Source organism: Thamnophis sirtalis, unplaced genomic scaffold (assembly GCF_051295495.1).
Source record: "Thamnophis sirtalis isolate CommonGarterSnake01/CBP01778 unplaced genomic scaffold, rThaSir2_p1.2 scaffold_13, whole genome shotgun sequence".
Classification (NCBI taxonomy): Eukaryota; Metazoa; Chordata; class Lepidosauria; order Squamata; family Natricidae; genus Thamnophis; species Thamnophis sirtalis.
The window spans coordinates 55,927,173-55,946,169 of record NW_028261393.1 but is presented as its reverse complement, the minus strand read 5'-3'; the positions used below and the strand labels follow the sequence as shown (position 1 = coordinate 55,946,169).

Here is an 18,997-nt window from a genome sequence, read left to right as displayed (position 1 = left end):
CTACGCACGCGCGGCCACGCCCCCCTCGCGCCCCCCCCCTGCTCCGTTCGGCCGCCGTCCGTCGCGAGCGGGTGAAGCGGAGGAGGAGGACGGCGGCGATCGGAGGCGACGGAGCCCCGCCGGCTCTTCCAACGCGCCTCACCGCGGTAGAAGCCGCGGTTTCTCGCCTTAGCCGGTGACAAGGCGACTGCGCAGATGCTTCCCCGCCGTCGCGTCGGAGGGAAATTTATTGCGCAAGCGCAGAAGCGCTCCCTTGCCTCGAAAGTCTCCCCTCTCTCTCCCTGCCCCCCCTCCTGTAATTAGCGTATAGCTGAAGGGCCCTGTGCCGCTCACTGCGCAAGAGCGGAAGTCGCTTTTCGAAAAGAAGGCGGGCCTAAGCCGAAAACGGCAATAAACAACAACAAAGGCAGCCAATAAGCTTCGGAGTTGAGCTGTCCGTCAGAGGGCTGCGGAGAAGGGAAGGGCGGAAGGAGAACAGAATAAGGGAACTGCGCATGCCCAGAAAGTGTCTCTGTCCTAATCCTTTTGGGAAGAAATCTTTTATTTTTCTTCTTCCTAAACAAATAAAGGAAACGTGCTTCTCATTTCTCAGATTTCATCCATTTCCATTCCAGGTCAACAGTAGGATCATGGTGCCCGTACAGTTCGTATAGAAGAAAGAAGCTTGACTACAGCTTCCATCATCCCCAGCCTGTATGCCCCCTTTTTGGATGAAATGTGGGTTGTGCTATAAAATTCTATAAATTCTACTCAATGAATCCCATCATCCACAGCTTGCAACCTGTTCAGCCAGTGGCCTACAGCGGAGGCTGGGTGGGAACAATGAAGCCCATCATCCACAGCTTGCAGCCTCTGCCTTCTGTAAAGGCAGAGGTTGGGTGGGAACAATGAATCCCATCTGCAGCTTGCAACGTCCTCTGCAGCCAGTGGCCTACAGCAGAGACTGCGTGGGAACAATGAAGCCCATCAGCCACAGCTTGCAACCTTCTGTACAGGCAGAGACTGGGTAGGAACAATGAAGCCCATCATGCACAGCTTGCAAACGCCTGTACAACCAGTGACCTCAGCAGAGATTGGGGGGGGGAGGAGAGAAAAACAGCTCATCCAACGGAGAAAACAAAGCAAGATATTCTACTTTTTTTTTTTTTTTTACTATAAGGCAGAGTTTTTTTCAAACTTGGCAACTTTAAAACGGTGGATTTCAACTCCCAGAATTCCCCAGCCAGTCATGAAAAGCACTGCTATTAAGGAAAATCCCCAGACCTCAACACTGAGATGATACCCTTTATTTACTTTCTTGTTAATAAAGCCTCAGAGGAATCGCACCCATAAATTGAACTCCTTGCCTTGGTGGCTACAAAACACCAAGCCTTTGAAATCGATACGCCAGAACAAAAAATATCTTGCGGTCGTACCCAGCAACGATAATTCAAGTGTGAGAGGGAAGCCCTTAGCCAGAAGGGCCGTTAAATCACCACCCTATGAGCTGTCAGAAGGACTTGCTGGAGATGTAACTTTAGATTTGTCAATAACCTTTTGCCTTCATCTCTATTTTGGTCCTGCCTTGTTAGAGATACTTTCACACTTCCAAAATAGAAGTTTGGAAAGCCGCGTCACAATTTTGGCACCAGGGATACCCTGCATCCGAGCTGAGTTAGCATGGTTTCGAGATGACGGTGATTTATATGATCTTAAACTCAATGCATATTTGTAAAAAACCAAAGCGTATAAAGTATAGTGAATTGGAATGGCTTCAAAATATGAAGATAAGAAAAGCCATTTAAATAATGCATTAACATAGGAACTCAATAGCAGTAGACTTATATACCGCTTCATAGGGCTTTCAGCCCTCTCTAAGCGGTTTACAGAGAGTCAGCATATTGCCCCCAACAATCTGGGTCCTCATTTTACCCACCTCGGAAGGATGGAAGGCTGAGTCAACCCTGAGCCGGTGAGATTTGAACCGCTGAACTGCTGATCTAGCAGTAGCCTGCAGTGCTGCATTTAACCACTGCGCCACCTTGGCTCCTTATAGCAATAGCAGTTAGACTTATATACCACTTCATAGGGCTTTCAGCCCTTTCTAAGCGGTTTACAGAGTCAGCATATCGCCCCCACAGCCTGGGTCCTCATTTTACCCACCTCAGAAGGATGGAAGGCTGAGTCAACCTTGAGCCGGTGAGATTTGAACCGCCGAACTGCAGATAACAGTCAGCTGAAGTGGCCTGCAGTACTGCACCCTAACCACTGCGCCACCTCGGCTCTTCACAATACGTTCACCCAGAACGTATTGTGATACTGTAATAATAAGGCGGTAGAATACCTGCCTTCTTTTGAGCGGTACAAGCTGCAGACACCAATTCAGTCCAATTGGTTATTATTATTATTTTTACTTGGGTAAAACTCTAAATGCATTCATTTAATATTGAATTCACTTGCATTCAATGACACTTCTGGGAAAACAGTGGCTTAGACTGCGTTGAAATCAGCAGCATTCCGGCCCTGTTGGAGGGGTTTTTTAAACTGAAAATTCAATAAAATTAAACGCAATATAATTTCAAATGAATGCACAAATGATGACAGCTAATGAGTGCAATGGTTGGAGGCTGCTTTATATTACAGGGTTTTTAAAAGCGTAGTATGTATAATTCAGCCACCGGGGCACATAAACAATGGTTATTGCCATGTGTTGAACCAAGTGGGTCTTGTATCATGCCTGCAGCCATGTTCCTTTTGGATCTTCGGCCTGCCACACTTTCTATTATTCTGCTATGCATTTTCTATTGTGGGAAAATGGGGGGGGGGGATTGGACGGAGTTAGATAATATGTAGCCATAACAACATTCTTTCTAGAAAGCCAAGGTCATCATCCTTTGTCTCTGCACCACTGCACCTGACCGGAACTGGATGGGTGGAAGCTGCCAGTACGGCAGTGGGGAGATTGGACCATGGGATGGACTTGTGGGTATGGGGGCAAGATCTTGAACTTTCAACTAAGTGGGGGAAACCGGGAAGCTCCCAGATTCGGGTTTTCCCAGATGTGCCAACATGGCTCTCTTCATAAATTGGAACTTCGAGCAATATTTTGCCTTGGACTCTGATTTAATTTTGGATGCTATTTGGAACCCTGACATCTTGGTCAACAAACCGCACACTACAGCAAATAATGGCTTAGTGAGGGATGGGAATCAAATCTGTAGGGAAATGTGAAGTTTATCCTGGCCCCAGCTCAAAAATTGCACCGTGGGGAGCACTAGTGCTTCCTTTCCTCCCCCTTGGTAGTCCAACGCAACCGTTGGTTCCTTATTTGAGTAGGGATCCCCCCCCCCCACAGCATACCCACAGGAGCAATGCTGTAACCCAAACCCTGGGAATATCTCCAGGGCAGGGGTGGGTTTCAAAAATCGTTCGAACCTACTCTGTGGGTGTGGCCTCCTTTGTGGAAGTGGCTTGCCGCCCATGTGACCGGATGGGAGTGGCTTGCCGCCCATGTGCCCGGATATGAAGATGCCGATGACACTTGTCAGAACCACATTAAATGACCTCCCACACAGCACTGGCCTGCATAAGAATAGGATGTCAACTTGTTTTTGAAAAGGCATCTTTGGTTTGCGTTCAAACAACTTCAACACACGCAATGTTCTGATTGCACCACAAACGCAGTAGTCATCCTTACCTTTCACAGAGGCCCTGAGTTTTATAAATAGGAGCATGATAGTGTAGAATAATCCTATCCAAGGACCAGTGGTGGGTTTCAAAAATTTTTGGACCCTTTTCTGTAGGTGTGGCCTGCTTTCCGGGTCCACTGGTGGAACCTCTTCTAACCGGTTCGGTAGATTTGACGAACCGGTTCTACCGAATAGGTGTGAACTGGTAGGAACCCACCTCTGCTCCAGGGCCTCCCAATTGTGGGCAAGAGAGGGAGTGCTTCTAATGAGGTTCGTTCAGATTGCGATGGCTAAAAGAAACAAGCTGCGACTTGAGTTCTCGAACTCAACAGATTGTTCCAAGGCGAAAAAGAATCCCCAAATCATTGTGCCAACCTCATCTCAAAAGTATAGAATGTTACTGTATGCCAAGCGATCGATATTGATGATAACCCTAAACCCAACTCTCTTGAGCGCGATGGTCTCACAACCGGACATGGGTCAAACCTCATAAAGTTAGAAATTGGCCACTTTGATCTCTGTTGATTGCAATGCTCTTAACCCTGCAGGATTTCCCCCCGAAGAGATAGGACAACATTTGGAATGGTTATAGGGTTTCCTGCCTGAGCAAGGGGGTTGGACTAGAAGACCTCCGAGGTCCCTTCCAGCTCTGTTATTCAATAACAACTCGTAATACTGGAATCGGTTAACCATTTCCTGCACTCAAAGCAAAGCTTTATTAGGGATTCATCATTTAAATTTCACAACAAGGTTGCAGTAGGATGGATGATGAATGCAAACCTCTTACTTCATTCAAGAAAGGGGTAAGGACGTGATAGGCAGTTCTCCACCAGGATTTTTCGTTGCGAAGCGATGTGTTTGTGAAATGTGTTGTGCCCGGTTTTAATGACTTTCAGCCACAGTGGTTAAGCAAATCATGCAGTCCTTAAGCGAATCCCGCTTCCCCCCCCCACCGCATTGAACTTTGCGTGTTAGAAGCTGGTTTAAAGTATGACCGACCTTATTTCAAAGTCCTCCTATATCTTCCATAAGGGCCTTGAATGCAGACGCCAATGTCTCCAGGAGCAGAATGGGAAGGGAAAAGGGCTTATTGGCTATTATTTGTAAGCAGTATATATTGGCTGGGAGGCTTCTGATGCTGTATGTGCCACTTTATGACTAATTGACACTAGTATCGCTTTCTAATGCAAGAAACAGTGGATGGAAACCGTGACCCGTCAAAACCGCCTCCCACAAAAGCGCGGTCGACGAAAGCGCGTATGTGACGTCATCACAGCGCGACGAAAAAGATCGAAAAATTGAAATAAAAATTAAATTACAGCAAGCCGATTCACATAAAGGTAAGGGTTAGGGTTAGGGTTAGGGTTAGGGTTAGGGTTAGGTTAAGGGTTAGGGTTAGGTTTAGAGCGTTAGCGTTACGTTTAGCGTTAGGTTAAGGGTTAGCGTTAGGTTTTTCGTTAGGTTTAGGGTTAGGTTAACGGTTAGGTTTAGGGTTAGGTTTAGGGTTAGGTTAAGGGTTAGGTTTAGGGTTAGGTTTAGGGTTAGGTTTGGGGGGGTTAGGGTAAGGTTTTCGCTTTATTTTTACATTTTTCGATCTTTTTCGTAGCGCTGTGATGACGTCACATACGCGCTTTCGTCGACCGCGCTTTTGTCTACCGCGGTTTTGTGGTAGAACCGATGGAAACTAATCCAGGAGAGAAGCAACCTCGAAGGAAGGAGAAATTTCCTGACAGTGAGAACAAGGAACTTGCCTCCAGAAGTTTTGGCTGCTCCATCACGGGAGGATTTTAAGAAGAGATTGGACCACCATTGGTCTAAGATTGTATAAAATCTCCTGCTTGACCAAGGGGTTTGGATTAGAAGACCACCGAGGTCTCTTCCTCGGTCTCTGTGGCTGCTCCGGCCCTCTGGAACGATCTCCCTGTGGAGATCCGGACCCTTACTACCCTCCCGGCCTTCCGCAAAGCAGTTAAGACCTGGCTGTTCTGGCAGGCCCTGGGGCTGTTGAACTATCCAGCCCCATTCGAGGTTACGGCTGTTGTAGAATTTTAAATTGCTGTTTTTATTTTTATTTTTTTGTATCCCCCTCCCTTTTTTATTGGGAGCCACCCTGAGTCTCTCGGGAATAGGGCAGCATACAAACTTAATCAAATCAAATCAAATCTTCCGACTCTGGGATTCTCTTAATGCTATTTGAGCTGTTAGCCAGGCCTTTTCTCTTCCTGCAGCCGCCAGATAACAGATCATCCTTTCCTTCCTACGCAGCTTCCAATGTTCTGTACCCCAATTTAAAGCAAATTTAAAGTTCCCCGCAAGGGAATATGCGGGGTTTTGAATTAAGTTGAACATGCCTGGGAGGGCAGCTTGGGAGGAAAACCACGTGGGGATGTGCATGTGTGAAGCAGATGGCTGCGACTTGCAGCCAAGTTCTGTGATGCCGAGGTGTGAGATCGTAGGATGCATTGGGAAGATTTCTGCCGAGGGCAAGAAGCTCTCCTTTACCTTCAGCAAACCTCTGGATCTTTGCCAGTAGATCTAGCGGGAGGACGATCCCGAAGCACAATTAAACGCTCTCCTCTTCTTTGGTGATGCTGTAATCCGTGAGCAACGTGACGCTGATTTCCGAGCCCGTAACCGACATGGCTCTGCTCGGGGTGTGGGTCTGTGTGAGGCTGGCCCTTCTGACGGGCATCTTGGCTTTGCAACACGAGATTTCCTTCTTGAAATGTTGGCGGAAGCTTTTGCTCAGCCAGTAGAGAGCGAAGGGGTTGACACAGGAATTGCTGAAGGCCAACGCCCGGGAGAAGATGGTGGCCACCAGATGGAAAGCGGACGTGTCTATGGAAGTGTGGTAGGTGAATGAACGGTACAGGTAGAGGATGTGGTTGGGTAGCCAGCAGAAGGCGAACAAGCCAACTAAAACCAGCACGGTTTTGGCCACTCGCTTCCGGGATTCAATCTAAGGGGGAAAATATGTGCAAATTTATTGTTCCTGGTTTCTACATAGGCCTCTTTAAATCAACCAACATCAACATGTCAACAAGAGATAAACACTGCTAGACATTCTTTGGCTAATTGATGACTCCAAAGAAAGGATCTATCTATCTATCTATCTATCTATCTATCTATCTATCTATCTATCTATCTATCTATCATCTATCTATCTATCTATCTATCTATCTATCTATCTATTTATCTATCTATCTATCTCTATGTCTGTCTGTTTTTCTGTCTATCTATCTATCTATCTATCTATCTATCTATCTATCTATCTATCCATCTTTCTTTCTTTCTTTCGCAATAGCAATAGCAGTTAGACTTATATACCGCTTCATAGGGCTTTCAGCCTGCTCTAAGCGGTTTACAGAATCAGCATATCACCAGCTGATGATAGTTAGCTTCCTCCCATAATTGGGGCTTACCAGGGGTTGTAAAAATCTAATAGATACCTTTCACCCTGGCTTCGCTGATAACGGATAAGAGCCTGTGGCCTAATGGCTAAGAAGTCTGCCTAGTATGTAATATAGCCCAGGTTCAAAACCCAGTAAGGGTATGGCTAGCTGATGAGAGCTAAATAGCTTGAAATAGATCTATACTAGTCTCCCTTTATTTATTTATCAGCACAAATAAATAAAAAACACACACATATATGTGTGTGTGTGTGTGTGTGTGTGTGTGTGTGTGTGTGTACATAATACATACATACATACATACATACATACATACATACATACATACATACATACATACATACATACATACATACATATATATATATATATATATATATATATATATATATATATATATATATATATAAAAGTGAGGCTGGATTTGCTTCTGCTGCTGCTTGTCAGATTTTTCTCTGAGATACAAGTGGGGAAACATCTCCCCGGCTCCTTTTGGACGCTTATCAGCAGAAACCCAGAGCTGGGTGTAGCCTGTCCTTGATAAAAACTGCAATGAAAACATGGTCTTGTGTAACACAAGAAGTGGAAGGAAAAACAGGTGCTACAGTTGTGAGGGGGAAAAGGCCAAATTTGGTTACTCTGGAGTTAAGTTCCAGATTATTCCAGATTAGGGATTCAAAACTGAAGTCCACTTCAGTAGCCCGATTAATGGATCTTGCTTATTTATTGTGTGTGTGTGTGTGTGTGTGTGTGTGTGTGTGTGTGTGTGTGTGTGTGTTGTGTCACAATCCCTGGTATGCCCAAATATAGGAGGGAGCATACTGCTTCCCTTTTCTGTCTATCGGCTCACCCTAGGAGCCATCCAGGCAGAAAGCCATTTCTCTACCCCTGTTCTTTAGCTGCTCCCTTCATCTGGCAACTCTGTGCATGCGCACACTGGGAACAGGCTCCAGCTGTTCGTCTGCCTCACTGATGTCTGACTCTGGAGGCAGCTGAGAACTGGCATAAGGCCCTGGCCCCCTCTCTGCCTCCGACACAGAACCCTCGTCAGAGCCTTCCCCAGACTCCAGGGCTGGCCCAGTTTCCTCCCCAACCGCCTCATTGTCTGAATCTGCTGCCAGCTCCACTGGCCCCTGACAGGCCACAACAATATATGCCAACATGATATTTCCAATAAAGCTCTTCTTTGAAGAATTCACCTGCCTTGGAGTTTTTGCTTGGAATGGATGTATTACTTGGAACCCTGACAACCCGAGGCGAGGTTGAGGTGGCGCAGTGGTTAAATGCAGCACTGCAGGCTACTTCAGCTGACTGCTATCTGCAGTTCAGCTGTTCAAATCTCACTGGCTCAAGGTTGACTCAGCCTTCCATCCTTCCGAGGTGGGTAAAATGAGGACCCGGATTGTTGTTGGGGGCGATATGCTGACTCTGTAAACCACTTAGAGAGGGCTGTAAAGCCTTGTGAAGCGGTATATAAGTCTAACTGCTATTGCTAACCCAACTCTCTAAGAAATGCAGGCCGGAAATCTTTGCCTACCTGTTTACGGGCGTGGCCTTGCTCTTCTGCGGGCATACTGGACGTGCTTCTGTAGAGGGTCTTGGCGATCAGGAAGTAGTAGATAGATATGATGGCTAGGGGTAAGATGTAGAAGATCAAGAAGCAAAGGAGCGAGTGGACTTCCTGCAGGACCTGTTCAGAGACGGGATACGGGGCACAGGTTTCGAGGGTGGTGTTCTTCTCAGGCAGGTGGAAAGTGTAGAGATCGGAAGATACGGCTTCCGGAGTGGCCAGTAACATGGAGACAATCCAGATGCAAGCCACTTTGCAGCAAGTCTTCAGAACGGCATCCGAGTGGAGCTCCAAGGGTTTCACAATCGCCTTGTACCTATCGAAGAGAGTTTTGGGTCAGTTCTTGGAGGGCTAGTGAAATGACCACCAAACAGCAGAACGGCATGGTCTTGAACACAAGTGGGCAACCTTCTGCTGTGACCATTTCTCAGGAGGGAAGCTCAGTGAGCAGGAGAATGACGGGGTTGTTCCGAATAGCATCCAAAAGTAAATCAGGAAAAGTCCAAGGAAAAGTATTGCTCAAAAGTTCCAATTTATGAAGAGAGACATGTTGGCACATCTGGGAAAACCCGAATCTGAAAGCTTCCCGGTTTTCCCCACTCGGTTGAAAGTTCAAGATCTTGCCCCCCACACCCACAAGTCCCTCACATGGTCCAATCTTCCACTGCCACGCTGGCAGCTTCCACCCATCCAGTTCTGGCAAGGTGTAGAGACAAAGGATGACCTTGGCTTTCTAGAAAGAATGTTGTTATGGCTACATATCATCTAACGCCTTACAATCCCTCCTTCCATTTTCCCACCATAGAAAATGCATAATAGAATAACAGAAAGTGTGGCAGGCCAAAGATCCAGAAGAAAAGATGACTGCAGGCCTGACAGGGGTTGTGTCAGAGTGTGTCTACAGAGCCGAGGTGGCGCAGTGGTTAAATGCAGCACTGCAGGCTACTTCAGCTGACTGCAGTTCGGCTGTTCAAATCTCACAGGCTCAGGGTTGACTCAGCCTTCCATCCTTCCGAGGTGGGTGAAATGAGGACCCGGATTGTTGTTGGGGGCAATATGCTGACTCTGTAAACCGCTTAGAGAGGGCTGAAAGCCCTATGAAGCGGTATATAAGTCTAACTGCTACTGCTATTGCTATTTTGAGACTACCCAGGAGCAAAATACAGTGCACAGAGGTTTTGTCTTTCTAACAGTGGTTTATATACAAGGCTTATAATATACATACAGCAGCTGGTCAGCTGTTACATCGTCATTACCCTGACAGGTTGGGACCTTCAGAGTTTTCCCTCCTTTGCTTGGGGAAGGGCCGTGGGGGGGGGGGTCCTTTGTTTTTCAAACTATGGGTCAGGCCTGGAAGCAGAATCTTCAGGCTCAAGGCTCAAGGTTCATTTATTTATATGCCGCCCTATTCCCAGCGGGACTCAGGGCGGCGCACAAACCCAAGGGAGGGGAAGGGAAACACAAAGAACTACAACAAAAATACAAGGGAATTTAAAAGCAACCAACAGCCAAACAATTTGAGAGGGGAGGGGAACTCATCAACCCCAGGCCTGCCGACACAGCCAGGTTTTAACGGCTTTTCGGAAGGCCTGGAGAGAGGTGAGGGTCCGAATCTCTGCGGGGAGCTCGTTCCAAAGGGCCGGAGCCACCACAGAGAAGGCCCTCCCCCGGGTAGTAGCCAGATGACATTGGCCGGTAGACGGAACCCGGAGGAGGCCTAATCTGTGTGATCTAATGGGTCTTTGGGAGGTAATTGGCAGCAGGCGGTCTCTCAAGTACCCAGGTCCGATACCATGAAGGGCTTTATAAGTGACGACTAGCCTGCTACATTAGTGCTATGAGAAACTGGGAGGGGGAGATTGTATGGGGCTGGGAAGATATAGAGACATAATAACACTCCTTTCTCAGAGAGTCAAGGACATACTGTTCTGCACCTGGAGGGGTGTGACTAGGAGGCATCTCCAGTTGGGATGGTCCTTTGACTGGGCCATGGGATGGACCTGTGAGTGGTGGGTAGGGACTTGAACTTTCTTTTGAGTGGGGAAAAACCTTGAAGCTTTCAGATTCGGGTTTTCCCAGATGTGCCAATAGGACGTCTCTAATGAAAATTATAAGAGCCGAGGTGGCGCAGTGGTTAAATGCAGCACTGCAGGCTACTTCAGCTGACTGCAATTCTGCACTTCGACTGTTCAAATCTCACCGGCTCAGCGTTGACTCAGCCTTCCATCCTTCCGAGGTGGGTAAAATGAGGACCCGGATTGTTGGGGGCACTATGCTGACTCTGTAAACCGCTTAGAGAGGGCTGAAAGACCTATGAAGCGGTATATAAGTCTAACTGCTATTGCTATAAAATGGAACTTTGAGGAGTCTTCTTTCGTTGGGGGTGTTACTTGGAACCCTTTTGAGTCTCTCTTGGGATTATACCACAATCTCTGTGCGTGTCTTACTCTGAAACGTGCAAGGAAAGAAAAATACACCATTGAGTTTTAGTGACTTTACTCACTAAGATCTTCTGATGACACTTCCACCCTCCAAGCCCCGAGTACATCTTATCTTCCCCTGGTTCAGACATTCAACAGCTGAACCTCTGGCGCTAGTTATTATTATTTTTTTGCGAATGTACCTGTCTTGTGAACTGCTCAAATTTAATAAAGGCCAATTGATTTGGTCCAGAAAATTTAAAACTTGTATGAATCCTAGGCAACGGGCCGCAGAGATGTTCTCATCATCCTGGCGTTTCATTTTCATATTTTTTTTTGTAAATTCCTTTCTCACACCACTAGGTAGCACCAAGGATACAGCAGTAATTCTTTTTTCCCCCAAGGCATTTTGTTTTTCAAACATATCATTATTCTTTCTCTGGCTCATTCATTTGAAAAATGCTAATGGTAAATGGTATCACCCACACCGTAAACAGTTATCATTTTCAGTTGTTAGCAGAGAATTTTAAAGAATCTGCTTCAGAATTTCCCGACTCTCTTCCTTTAAGAGTGGGGGGAAAAAATCGGCCGCATTTGCTTTCCATTAGTTGGAAATGAAAAGGAACATTTTAAACACCGAAACAGCCTGAAGGATAAGGAGATGCCGAACAGCAGTGATTTTGCTCCATTAGAAAAGCAAATCTTTCAAACTGTAGCCCACGTTCACACAAACACACACTCCCACGCATCAGAACTGACATCCATTGCTGGTCAAAAGATGTCCCAGCTATCAACTGTGTGAGGATCAAGAGCAATCAGACAGAAACAACAAATGCAGGGGTTAAGCTGTGAACATAGCTGGATCTGTCCATTTGACAGCCAAGTCTATGGACTAGCATACCCCTAGGAAGCTTCATTTCTTACAACGCCTTCGCGGACAGTGAAATGCTCCAAACTCACCTGTCAGCACTGAGGACCGTGAGCGTGAATACAGATACCCCCACGGAGGTTCGCTGAATAAAAGACAGGAGCTTACAGCCGACTCGTCCGAACAACCACGTATCCACAACGTAACAGGCAGCGTCCACCGGCACGCAGGTCAACAGAAGGAGCAGGTCCCCGAAAGCCAGGCTGGTAATGAAGATATTGGGCACGGTCTGCATGGATTTGATCTTGAAGAAGACTTTGACCAGGATGATGTTCCCTAGAAGACCCATGGAAATGATGGCGGCGTAGGCGGCGTAAATAGCGCAGAGGGTCCCCACGCCAAGGGAAGCGTCTTCAGGCCAGCTTTCCTGGCTTGTTCGGTTGCTCATTAAGGAGGCCGGCTCTTCGGTTGAGTTGACATCTTCGTAGAGATCAGCGTTTTCCACCAGCAGGGATGTCCTGGGCATTTTGGAAGGCTCCAGGTGGAGTTGAACTGATGGGAAACCTTAAAACTCAACCCATTTCATGTCCTGTCCGTGAAAATGTGAAAAAGGTGAAGAGAGATCCAAGCAATTCACCAGTAAAATCAACTGTTCAGGAGATTCAACTCTTTCCCTCTTGCTTGGTGGAGTCACCAAGCATGATAAAGATAAATATGCATAGATTTCACTGCTGAACTGTGTGGGAGGTAGAGAAGATGGTTAGGTTCTCTCTCTCTCTCTCTCTTTCTCTCTCTCTCTCTCTCTCTCTCTCTCTCTCTCTCTTCCTCTTTTGAATATGCTTCGAAGCTAACGTGGATGACGGTGGAAAGGGAGAGATAGAGAAGAAAGTCAATTCAGATTGCCAAATTTGAAAAGAGGCATCAGATGTGAGTTTCTTTCCAGGCTGGATCGCTGTTCTGTCAGCCGGTTTTCAAGTACACCCAGCTTTCTTCATGACACTTTTATTTCATTATTATTTGGCAAGAGACAGAATTCTGCCTCTTGGATCACTAGAATGTAACAGATTGAAAAGATGGGAGAGTCTGCCACAAACTAGGCAGGTTTGAGAAGCAGAAAAGGAAAGGAAAAGGTGGTTTGCTTTTTACGAGTCATCGAAACTTTGCTTGACACAGTCCAGGGTGCTTCTGACTTACCTGTGAGATCGGACAATCATCTACTGTAGTGGAATATAGTCTGGATTCCCCCAGAGCAAGAGGTGGCATTGCGGAGGACCAAGAGACGGGTTGGGAGTAAGTAAGACAAGACAGCTTCTTCCTAGAAATTCTTAAGAGTATCTCTTTAATGGGTCAAGTAATTTGCTTTAGTTTGGCAAGATTTCTGTCTCTGTGCGAGTAACAATTAAGGAACTTGCTCAGGAGTAACTCCGGGTGTCTTTCTTGGTTTGGGATGGCTTGACATCAATCCCAAGTGGAACTGCCTACCTTCTAGAGTCATGGGGGCTCCATCATTGCAGGTTTTCAAGCAAAGGATGAACATGGATTGGAACCCTCTGAAAATTTCTGCCCTGCCTCAAAGCATCTTTTGTCTAAGAGCATCTTTGTTGACCAAAAGGCTTCCTGAATCTTCAGGTACCCCGTTGACATCCTTAGAAGAGAACAGCATGACAAGGAATTCAACTCAGTGGCTTCTTTTATTTCCAGAGAAAAACAAGGACTGAATCCTAGAGGATTAAAGAGGGACCATGGAGAACAAAACCACATCTCTCTGTCTCTCTCTCTCTCTCTCTCTCTCTCTCTCTCTCCCCCCTCCCTCCTTCTCTCCCCCCATGGAAGCCATTTTGTGAGGGCACCCACAGCATATCCCAGATGTTCGATCCCTGGATTGTTGGATCATCTCCCAAAAATCATTTGTTCTGCTAGTGAAGGCAGAAGGCCTTCAAGTCAAGAGAAGGCCATGCATCTCAAACTATCTTCTCTTCGCGCTCCCGAGACAAAAAGAGTAGTTTAAAAAAAAACTTTCTCCCCCCCTCCCTTTTTGAGCTACAGAAAAAAATGATTCCAGGCTTTTATAAGTGATGGATGATGACAAGCCGATTACTCTCCCACCCCCACCTTCACCCCAATACTCATCAGAATATTCCACATTATGACTCGGATTTGAGATGCCTTTTACGAGTGGGTGACTTTAGGCTGTGGGGGTCTTTTGCAAAAAAGAAATGTGTTCGTTATTCAGATCTGTTTCCAAAGAGGCAGGGCATCTACCTCGAGTCGATATTAATATTCACAAGGCTTGAGTCACTCTGATTTTTTTAAAAAGAAACCACAAGTTCAAACGGCATTTGCATTTTGAAAAGGTGCATCAACTAATTCTTGATTCGCTTCATTATCTCCCGTTTCTGAAGCTGTCAGGGAAGATTTTCCAAGCAGAAAGAAAAAGGATGGTGTGCGTTGACATGAGGTGTGTAAATGCACCAATCCCAACATCCCAGAATAAGCCTGAAGCCTTATCAATGCTGCTGACATTTTTTGGTACAAAACATCCTTTTCAAGAAAACAATTTTTTCTGCCAGTGGTTAGAACACCGAACCTTCTTCCTCTCTCTCTGGTCGAAGTGGGGTACATACAGGGCCGGATTTAGATGAAAAGAGGCCCTAGGCTATTCCACTTATGAGGCCCTTTCACCTCCCATTTTTAAGTTTGTAAATTACATGAGAGACAATAAAATACATCATTACTGTGATATATATCAATATATATCAATCAGGGGTGGGTTTCTCGCCCCGTTCCAACCGGATCGGTTGGAACGAGGCCGGCGGCGTCCTCGCGCACGCAGCGGCGCGTGCGTGCACGCACGTGGCGTCCTCGCGCACGCACACGGCGCGCGTGTGCACGCACGCGGTGCGCGCATGCGTATTAGCGTCTGCGCGATGCTCCAGCTGCTCCTGGAGGATCGCGCAGGCGTTCTGCGCATGCGTGGAAAGCGCAAAAATCAAAAAAACCGGGTAAGGAGCGGGCGCGGGTGTGCGGGCGCGCGCGGGCGCGGGGGGGGCTTCGCCGTTCCCGGAAGTTACTTACTTCCGGGTTCGGCGACCAACCGGATCGCAGGGACCGGTGCGAACCGGTTGAAACCCAGCCCTGATATCAATATATATAGCTGGCCTCCCAACGGAGGGCGGCTCTGCTCTGCGGCAAAGGCAGCGAGGCCAGCCGCCTCCCCTGCTGCGCTCAGCTGCCCGGCTCAGCCCCCTCGCCCTCACCTGTCTGGCCGCTGGTGGGCTCCGCGTCGACGGGGCGGCTACTGGGAGCGGCCGCGCCTCTCGCCCGACCGCCGGTGCCCGGAACGTGGGCGGGCTCCCCAACTGCCGTGGCGCTGGAACGATCTTAACCAATACATTTTTATGTTTGTTTATTAGTCATCTGCGTAGAATTTCTCCTTATTTTCGGTTCAGTGTTTTAGTGTTCACTGTTTTTAGAATAGTGTAATTTTAATTTTGCTAGCAATTTGAATGTAGGCCCCTCTTGATCTTGAGGCCCTAGGCTGAAGCCTAGTTAGCCTATAGGAAAATCCGGCCCTGGGTACATAAATAGATTGTACATCCTCATCATAAAAATCAAAACAATTTCCAGATCCTCCCAACCCCAAAATTAAAGATAGATCCCTTTCGGGCCTAGGATTTGACAGTCGATCTTTGAAGCTGCAGATTCACAGCAATAATTCCAAATTTCCTTCTACCTGCACCAATAACACCCCTGTAGCATCCGCTATCTTTCTGCGCAGGGTGTGATTTCACGCCTTCGAATAAAATTACAGACTTTCAGTCCAAATGACAACTTGAACAATGCAGCGTTGGAAGGCGACACGATACACTCTTGGGGGAAAGAACAAAGGCACGAACTGGCAGAAGAATATCGAACTAATGGGAGAAAATTCTCCTTTCTCGAATAATTGGCATGCAGCCCATTGACGTCAACAAAATAGATTTCCCTTGTTTTTGTTTTGTTGACTTGCTTCTAAATTATTTTAGAAAGACATTGTTCCACGTGCATCTTTTCCAGTCTGGTGCTCCCGTGTTAAATGGCTGAGAAAAACAGGCTCAACATCCGTGACAGGAGAAGTACCATTTTTGCACACCTGGTGAATATTTTTTTTAAAATGTAGCTTCAAGAAGGCCTCTGGCTGTTTCTAATAGTTCTGGGCTTGAACTCCACAATCTCTTGGTCACTCTGAATGGACCTGATGGGGATTGTAGTTTGGAATCTCTGGCCAACATATTTCTTCATCTGAAGTCTCACAGTTGAATGTTGAATGTATGTTGAATGTTTATTTTATTTATATGCTGCCCTTTTCCCCCGAAGGGGACTCAGGGCGGCTCACAACTCAACCAAGGGAGGGGGATACAGACAAAAAATTAAAACAACGCGCAACAATACATAATTTAAAACACACAACAGTCATACCATTCGAGAAAGGGGTAGAAGCTTTTTAGCCCCAGGCCTGTCGGAATAGCCAGGTTTTAAGGGCTTTGCGGAAGGTCTGGAGGGTGGTGAGGGTTCGAATCTCCACGGGGAGTTCGTTCCAGAGGGTCGGAGCGGCCACAGAGAAGGCTCTCCTCCGGGTAGTCGCCAGTCGACACTGGCCGGCGGATGGAATTCGGAGGAGGCCTAATCTGTGGGATCTAATCGGTCTAGAGGAGGTAATTGGCAGCAGGCGGTCTCTCAACTACTTGGTTTTGTCCACCTCTAATCTTGAGATTAGAGACCTCACCCTGCCAACACAAGTGTGTCTAGTTAAGGCTCTGGTTTTCCCAGTTGCAATGGATGGCTGTGAAAGTTGCACCATAAGGAAGGCTGAGCGCCAAAGGATGGAGGCCTTTGAACTCTGGTGCTGGAGAAGAAGACTCCTGCATTGAGTCCCTTGGACTGCAAGGCCATCCAACCGGTCAGTCCTAGAGGAGATCAACCCTGGCTGCTCTTTAGAAGGCCAGATCCTGAAGAGGAAACTCAAAGACTTTGGCCACCTGATGAGAAGGAAGGAAGCCAAAGAATGGAGGCCTTTGAACTCTGGTGCTGGAGAAGAAGACTCCTGCATTGAGTCCCTTGGACTGCAAGGCCATCCAACCAGTCAGTCTTAGAGGAGATCAACCGTGACTGCTCTTTAGAAGGCCAGATCCTGAAGAGGAAACTCAAAGACTTTAGCCACCTAAGGAGAAGGAAGGACTCCCTGGAGAAGATGCTGGGAACGATGGAAGGCAAAAGAAGAAGGGGACGACAGAGAAGGAGGTAGCTGGATGGAGTCACCGAAGCAGTCGGCATGAGCTTAAATAGACTCCAGAGGATGATAGAGGACAGGAAGGCCTGGAGGAATGTCGAGGTTTCGTTTTATTCCAGACTTTCGATCCTTTGACGAAATCAGTCTGTAGCTTCCTGTGTCTCATTTGCAAGAGTGATCTTATTCTCTACGTGCTACATGAATGTTTGTTTAGCCATAAATACACTACTGTTGTCTAGAAACTCGGAACATGCCATGCCATAAATAACCAAATCACCTTACGGCTTATTGTATTTCATGAAAGCCCAGTCTAAAGATAAGACAGTCGTGTGTGTGTGTGTGTCCCTTCTCCCCCATTGTGTTGAAGTGGAATCTTACACAAATACACCCACAATGTTTTCAGTCAAAAATCTGTCAACTGGTCATCCGTCCTGCTTATTCTCCAAGCTTAAATTGACTCCCTACTTCGGGTGCCCACAGCCCGTCGTATGGCAGAGGACGACAACAATGCCATTTCATTATTTGAAAACTGACAGTTGAATTTTAAGGGGAGAGCATTTCTTTTGTTGTTGTTGAGCTGTGAGAGTCAGCGTCAGAAAGGCAAAGAAAGAGGAAGATTCCCCTTTAAGACAAATCTTTATTTTCCTCTGCGTGGTGCAGGTCAGCATCTCCTGGTGATATTCTCCTCGCCCGAGGAAGTTTGGCTGCCTGAGAAGCTGAGGCCATGTGGCTTTTGCTGCAGCAAGCAACGTGATCTAAAATATAAAGAGATGGGAATATTTATTTTTATACACTCGCCTCTGAAACATAACAGATTAATTGTCCGTGTTCTGTGGAATAGTTATTGACAGCCGCCTTATGATCTCAGAGCCGAGGTGGTGCAGTGGATAGAGTGCAGTACTGCAGGCCACTTCAGCTGACTGCTATCTGCAGTTCGGCGGTTCAAATCTCACCGGCTCAAGGTTGACTCAGCCTTCCATCCTTCCGAGGTGGGTGAAATGAGGACCCAGACTGTGGGGGCAATATGCTGACTCTGTAAACTGCTTAGAGAGGGCTGAAAGCCCTATGAAGCGGTATATAAGTCTAACTGCTATTGCTATTGCTCAGTGCTATCACCCCACAATGGCTGTCTTGTCTTTGTGACCATACCGAACGGCTGCGTTCACTCGACACGTTTTGTCCAAGTGTGGGCGGCTACGAGAACCCGTAGCGAACGTTATGGCTGGTTTGGAGGACCTCCAAATCCCACCCCTGTCCTGCCCCGCCCACCCCACTACGCCCTTCCCGCCATGCCCCTCCCAGGAGTCTCCACGCGGCCCGTTTTGGCTGCGAGGTAAGTGCAGGGCCCACACGGAGGCTGGGGGAGGAGGAAAAATGGAGAGCTGCCAGTTCAATATCTTCCAAATGTAACTGCGGTATAAGAAAATACTTGGCAAGGAGTCTCTGAGAGTCACGAACAAATCTTCACACTAATGAAGCAAACTAATTGTCTCCTGCAAACTCCACTCCCCTTTCGCTCCTCTTTATCCCCTATGGGAGGGGCCATTCACCGTCCACCTGTGCCTTTGTTCCCAAGTCGGCCCTTGTCCCGTAATTGTTTCCTTCTCCTGGCAGCTCTGCACATGGGCACATCAGGAACAGGATCCGGCTGTTCTTCTGCCCCGTTGATCTCCGACTCCGAAGGCAGCTGATAACTGTCAGACGGCCCTGGCTCCCTCTCTGCCTCCGACACAGAGCCCTTGTCAGAGCTCCGGGACTGGCCCATGTTCCTCCCCAACCTCCTCACTGTCTG

General features: G+C 47.3%; 1 protein-coding gene across 1 annotated transcript; it reads right to left on the bottom strand.

Annotated features, from left to right (window-relative positions):
• Window positions 1-6,057: 6,057 nt before the first annotated feature.
• BRS3 (bombesin receptor subtype 3) lies at window positions 6,058-12,529 on the bottom strand. The gene is made up of 3 exons (XM_087727229.1): window positions 12,029-12,529; window positions 8,616-8,964; window positions 6,058-6,627 (listed from the first exon to the last, which is right to left on the bottom strand). The coding sequence occupies exons 1-3, from the start codon at window positions 12,460-12,462 to the stop codon at window positions 6,232-6,234; spliced, it is 1,179 nt and encodes a 392-aa protein (XP_087583355.1). The 5' UTR covers window positions 12,463-12,529; the 3' UTR covers window positions 6,058-6,231.
• Between the last annotated feature and the right edge of the window lie 6,468 nt (window positions 12,530-18,997).

Bases quoted from the DNA above. Each gene is read 5' to 3' on its own strand.
- BRS3 (XM_087727229.1), bottom strand. From the start codon at position 12,462: ATGCCCAGGACATCCCTGCTGGTGGAAAACGCTGATCTCTACGAAGAT. The intron at 8,965-12,028 runs GTGAGTTTGGAG...TCTCTTCGATAG, and splicing joins ACGGTCCTCAGTGCTGACAG to GTACAAGGCGATTGTGAAAC. The intron at 6,628-8,615 runs GTAGGCAAAGAT...TTTCCCCCTTAG, and splicing joins AAGGCCACGCCCGTAAACAG to ATTGAATCCCGGAAGCGAGT.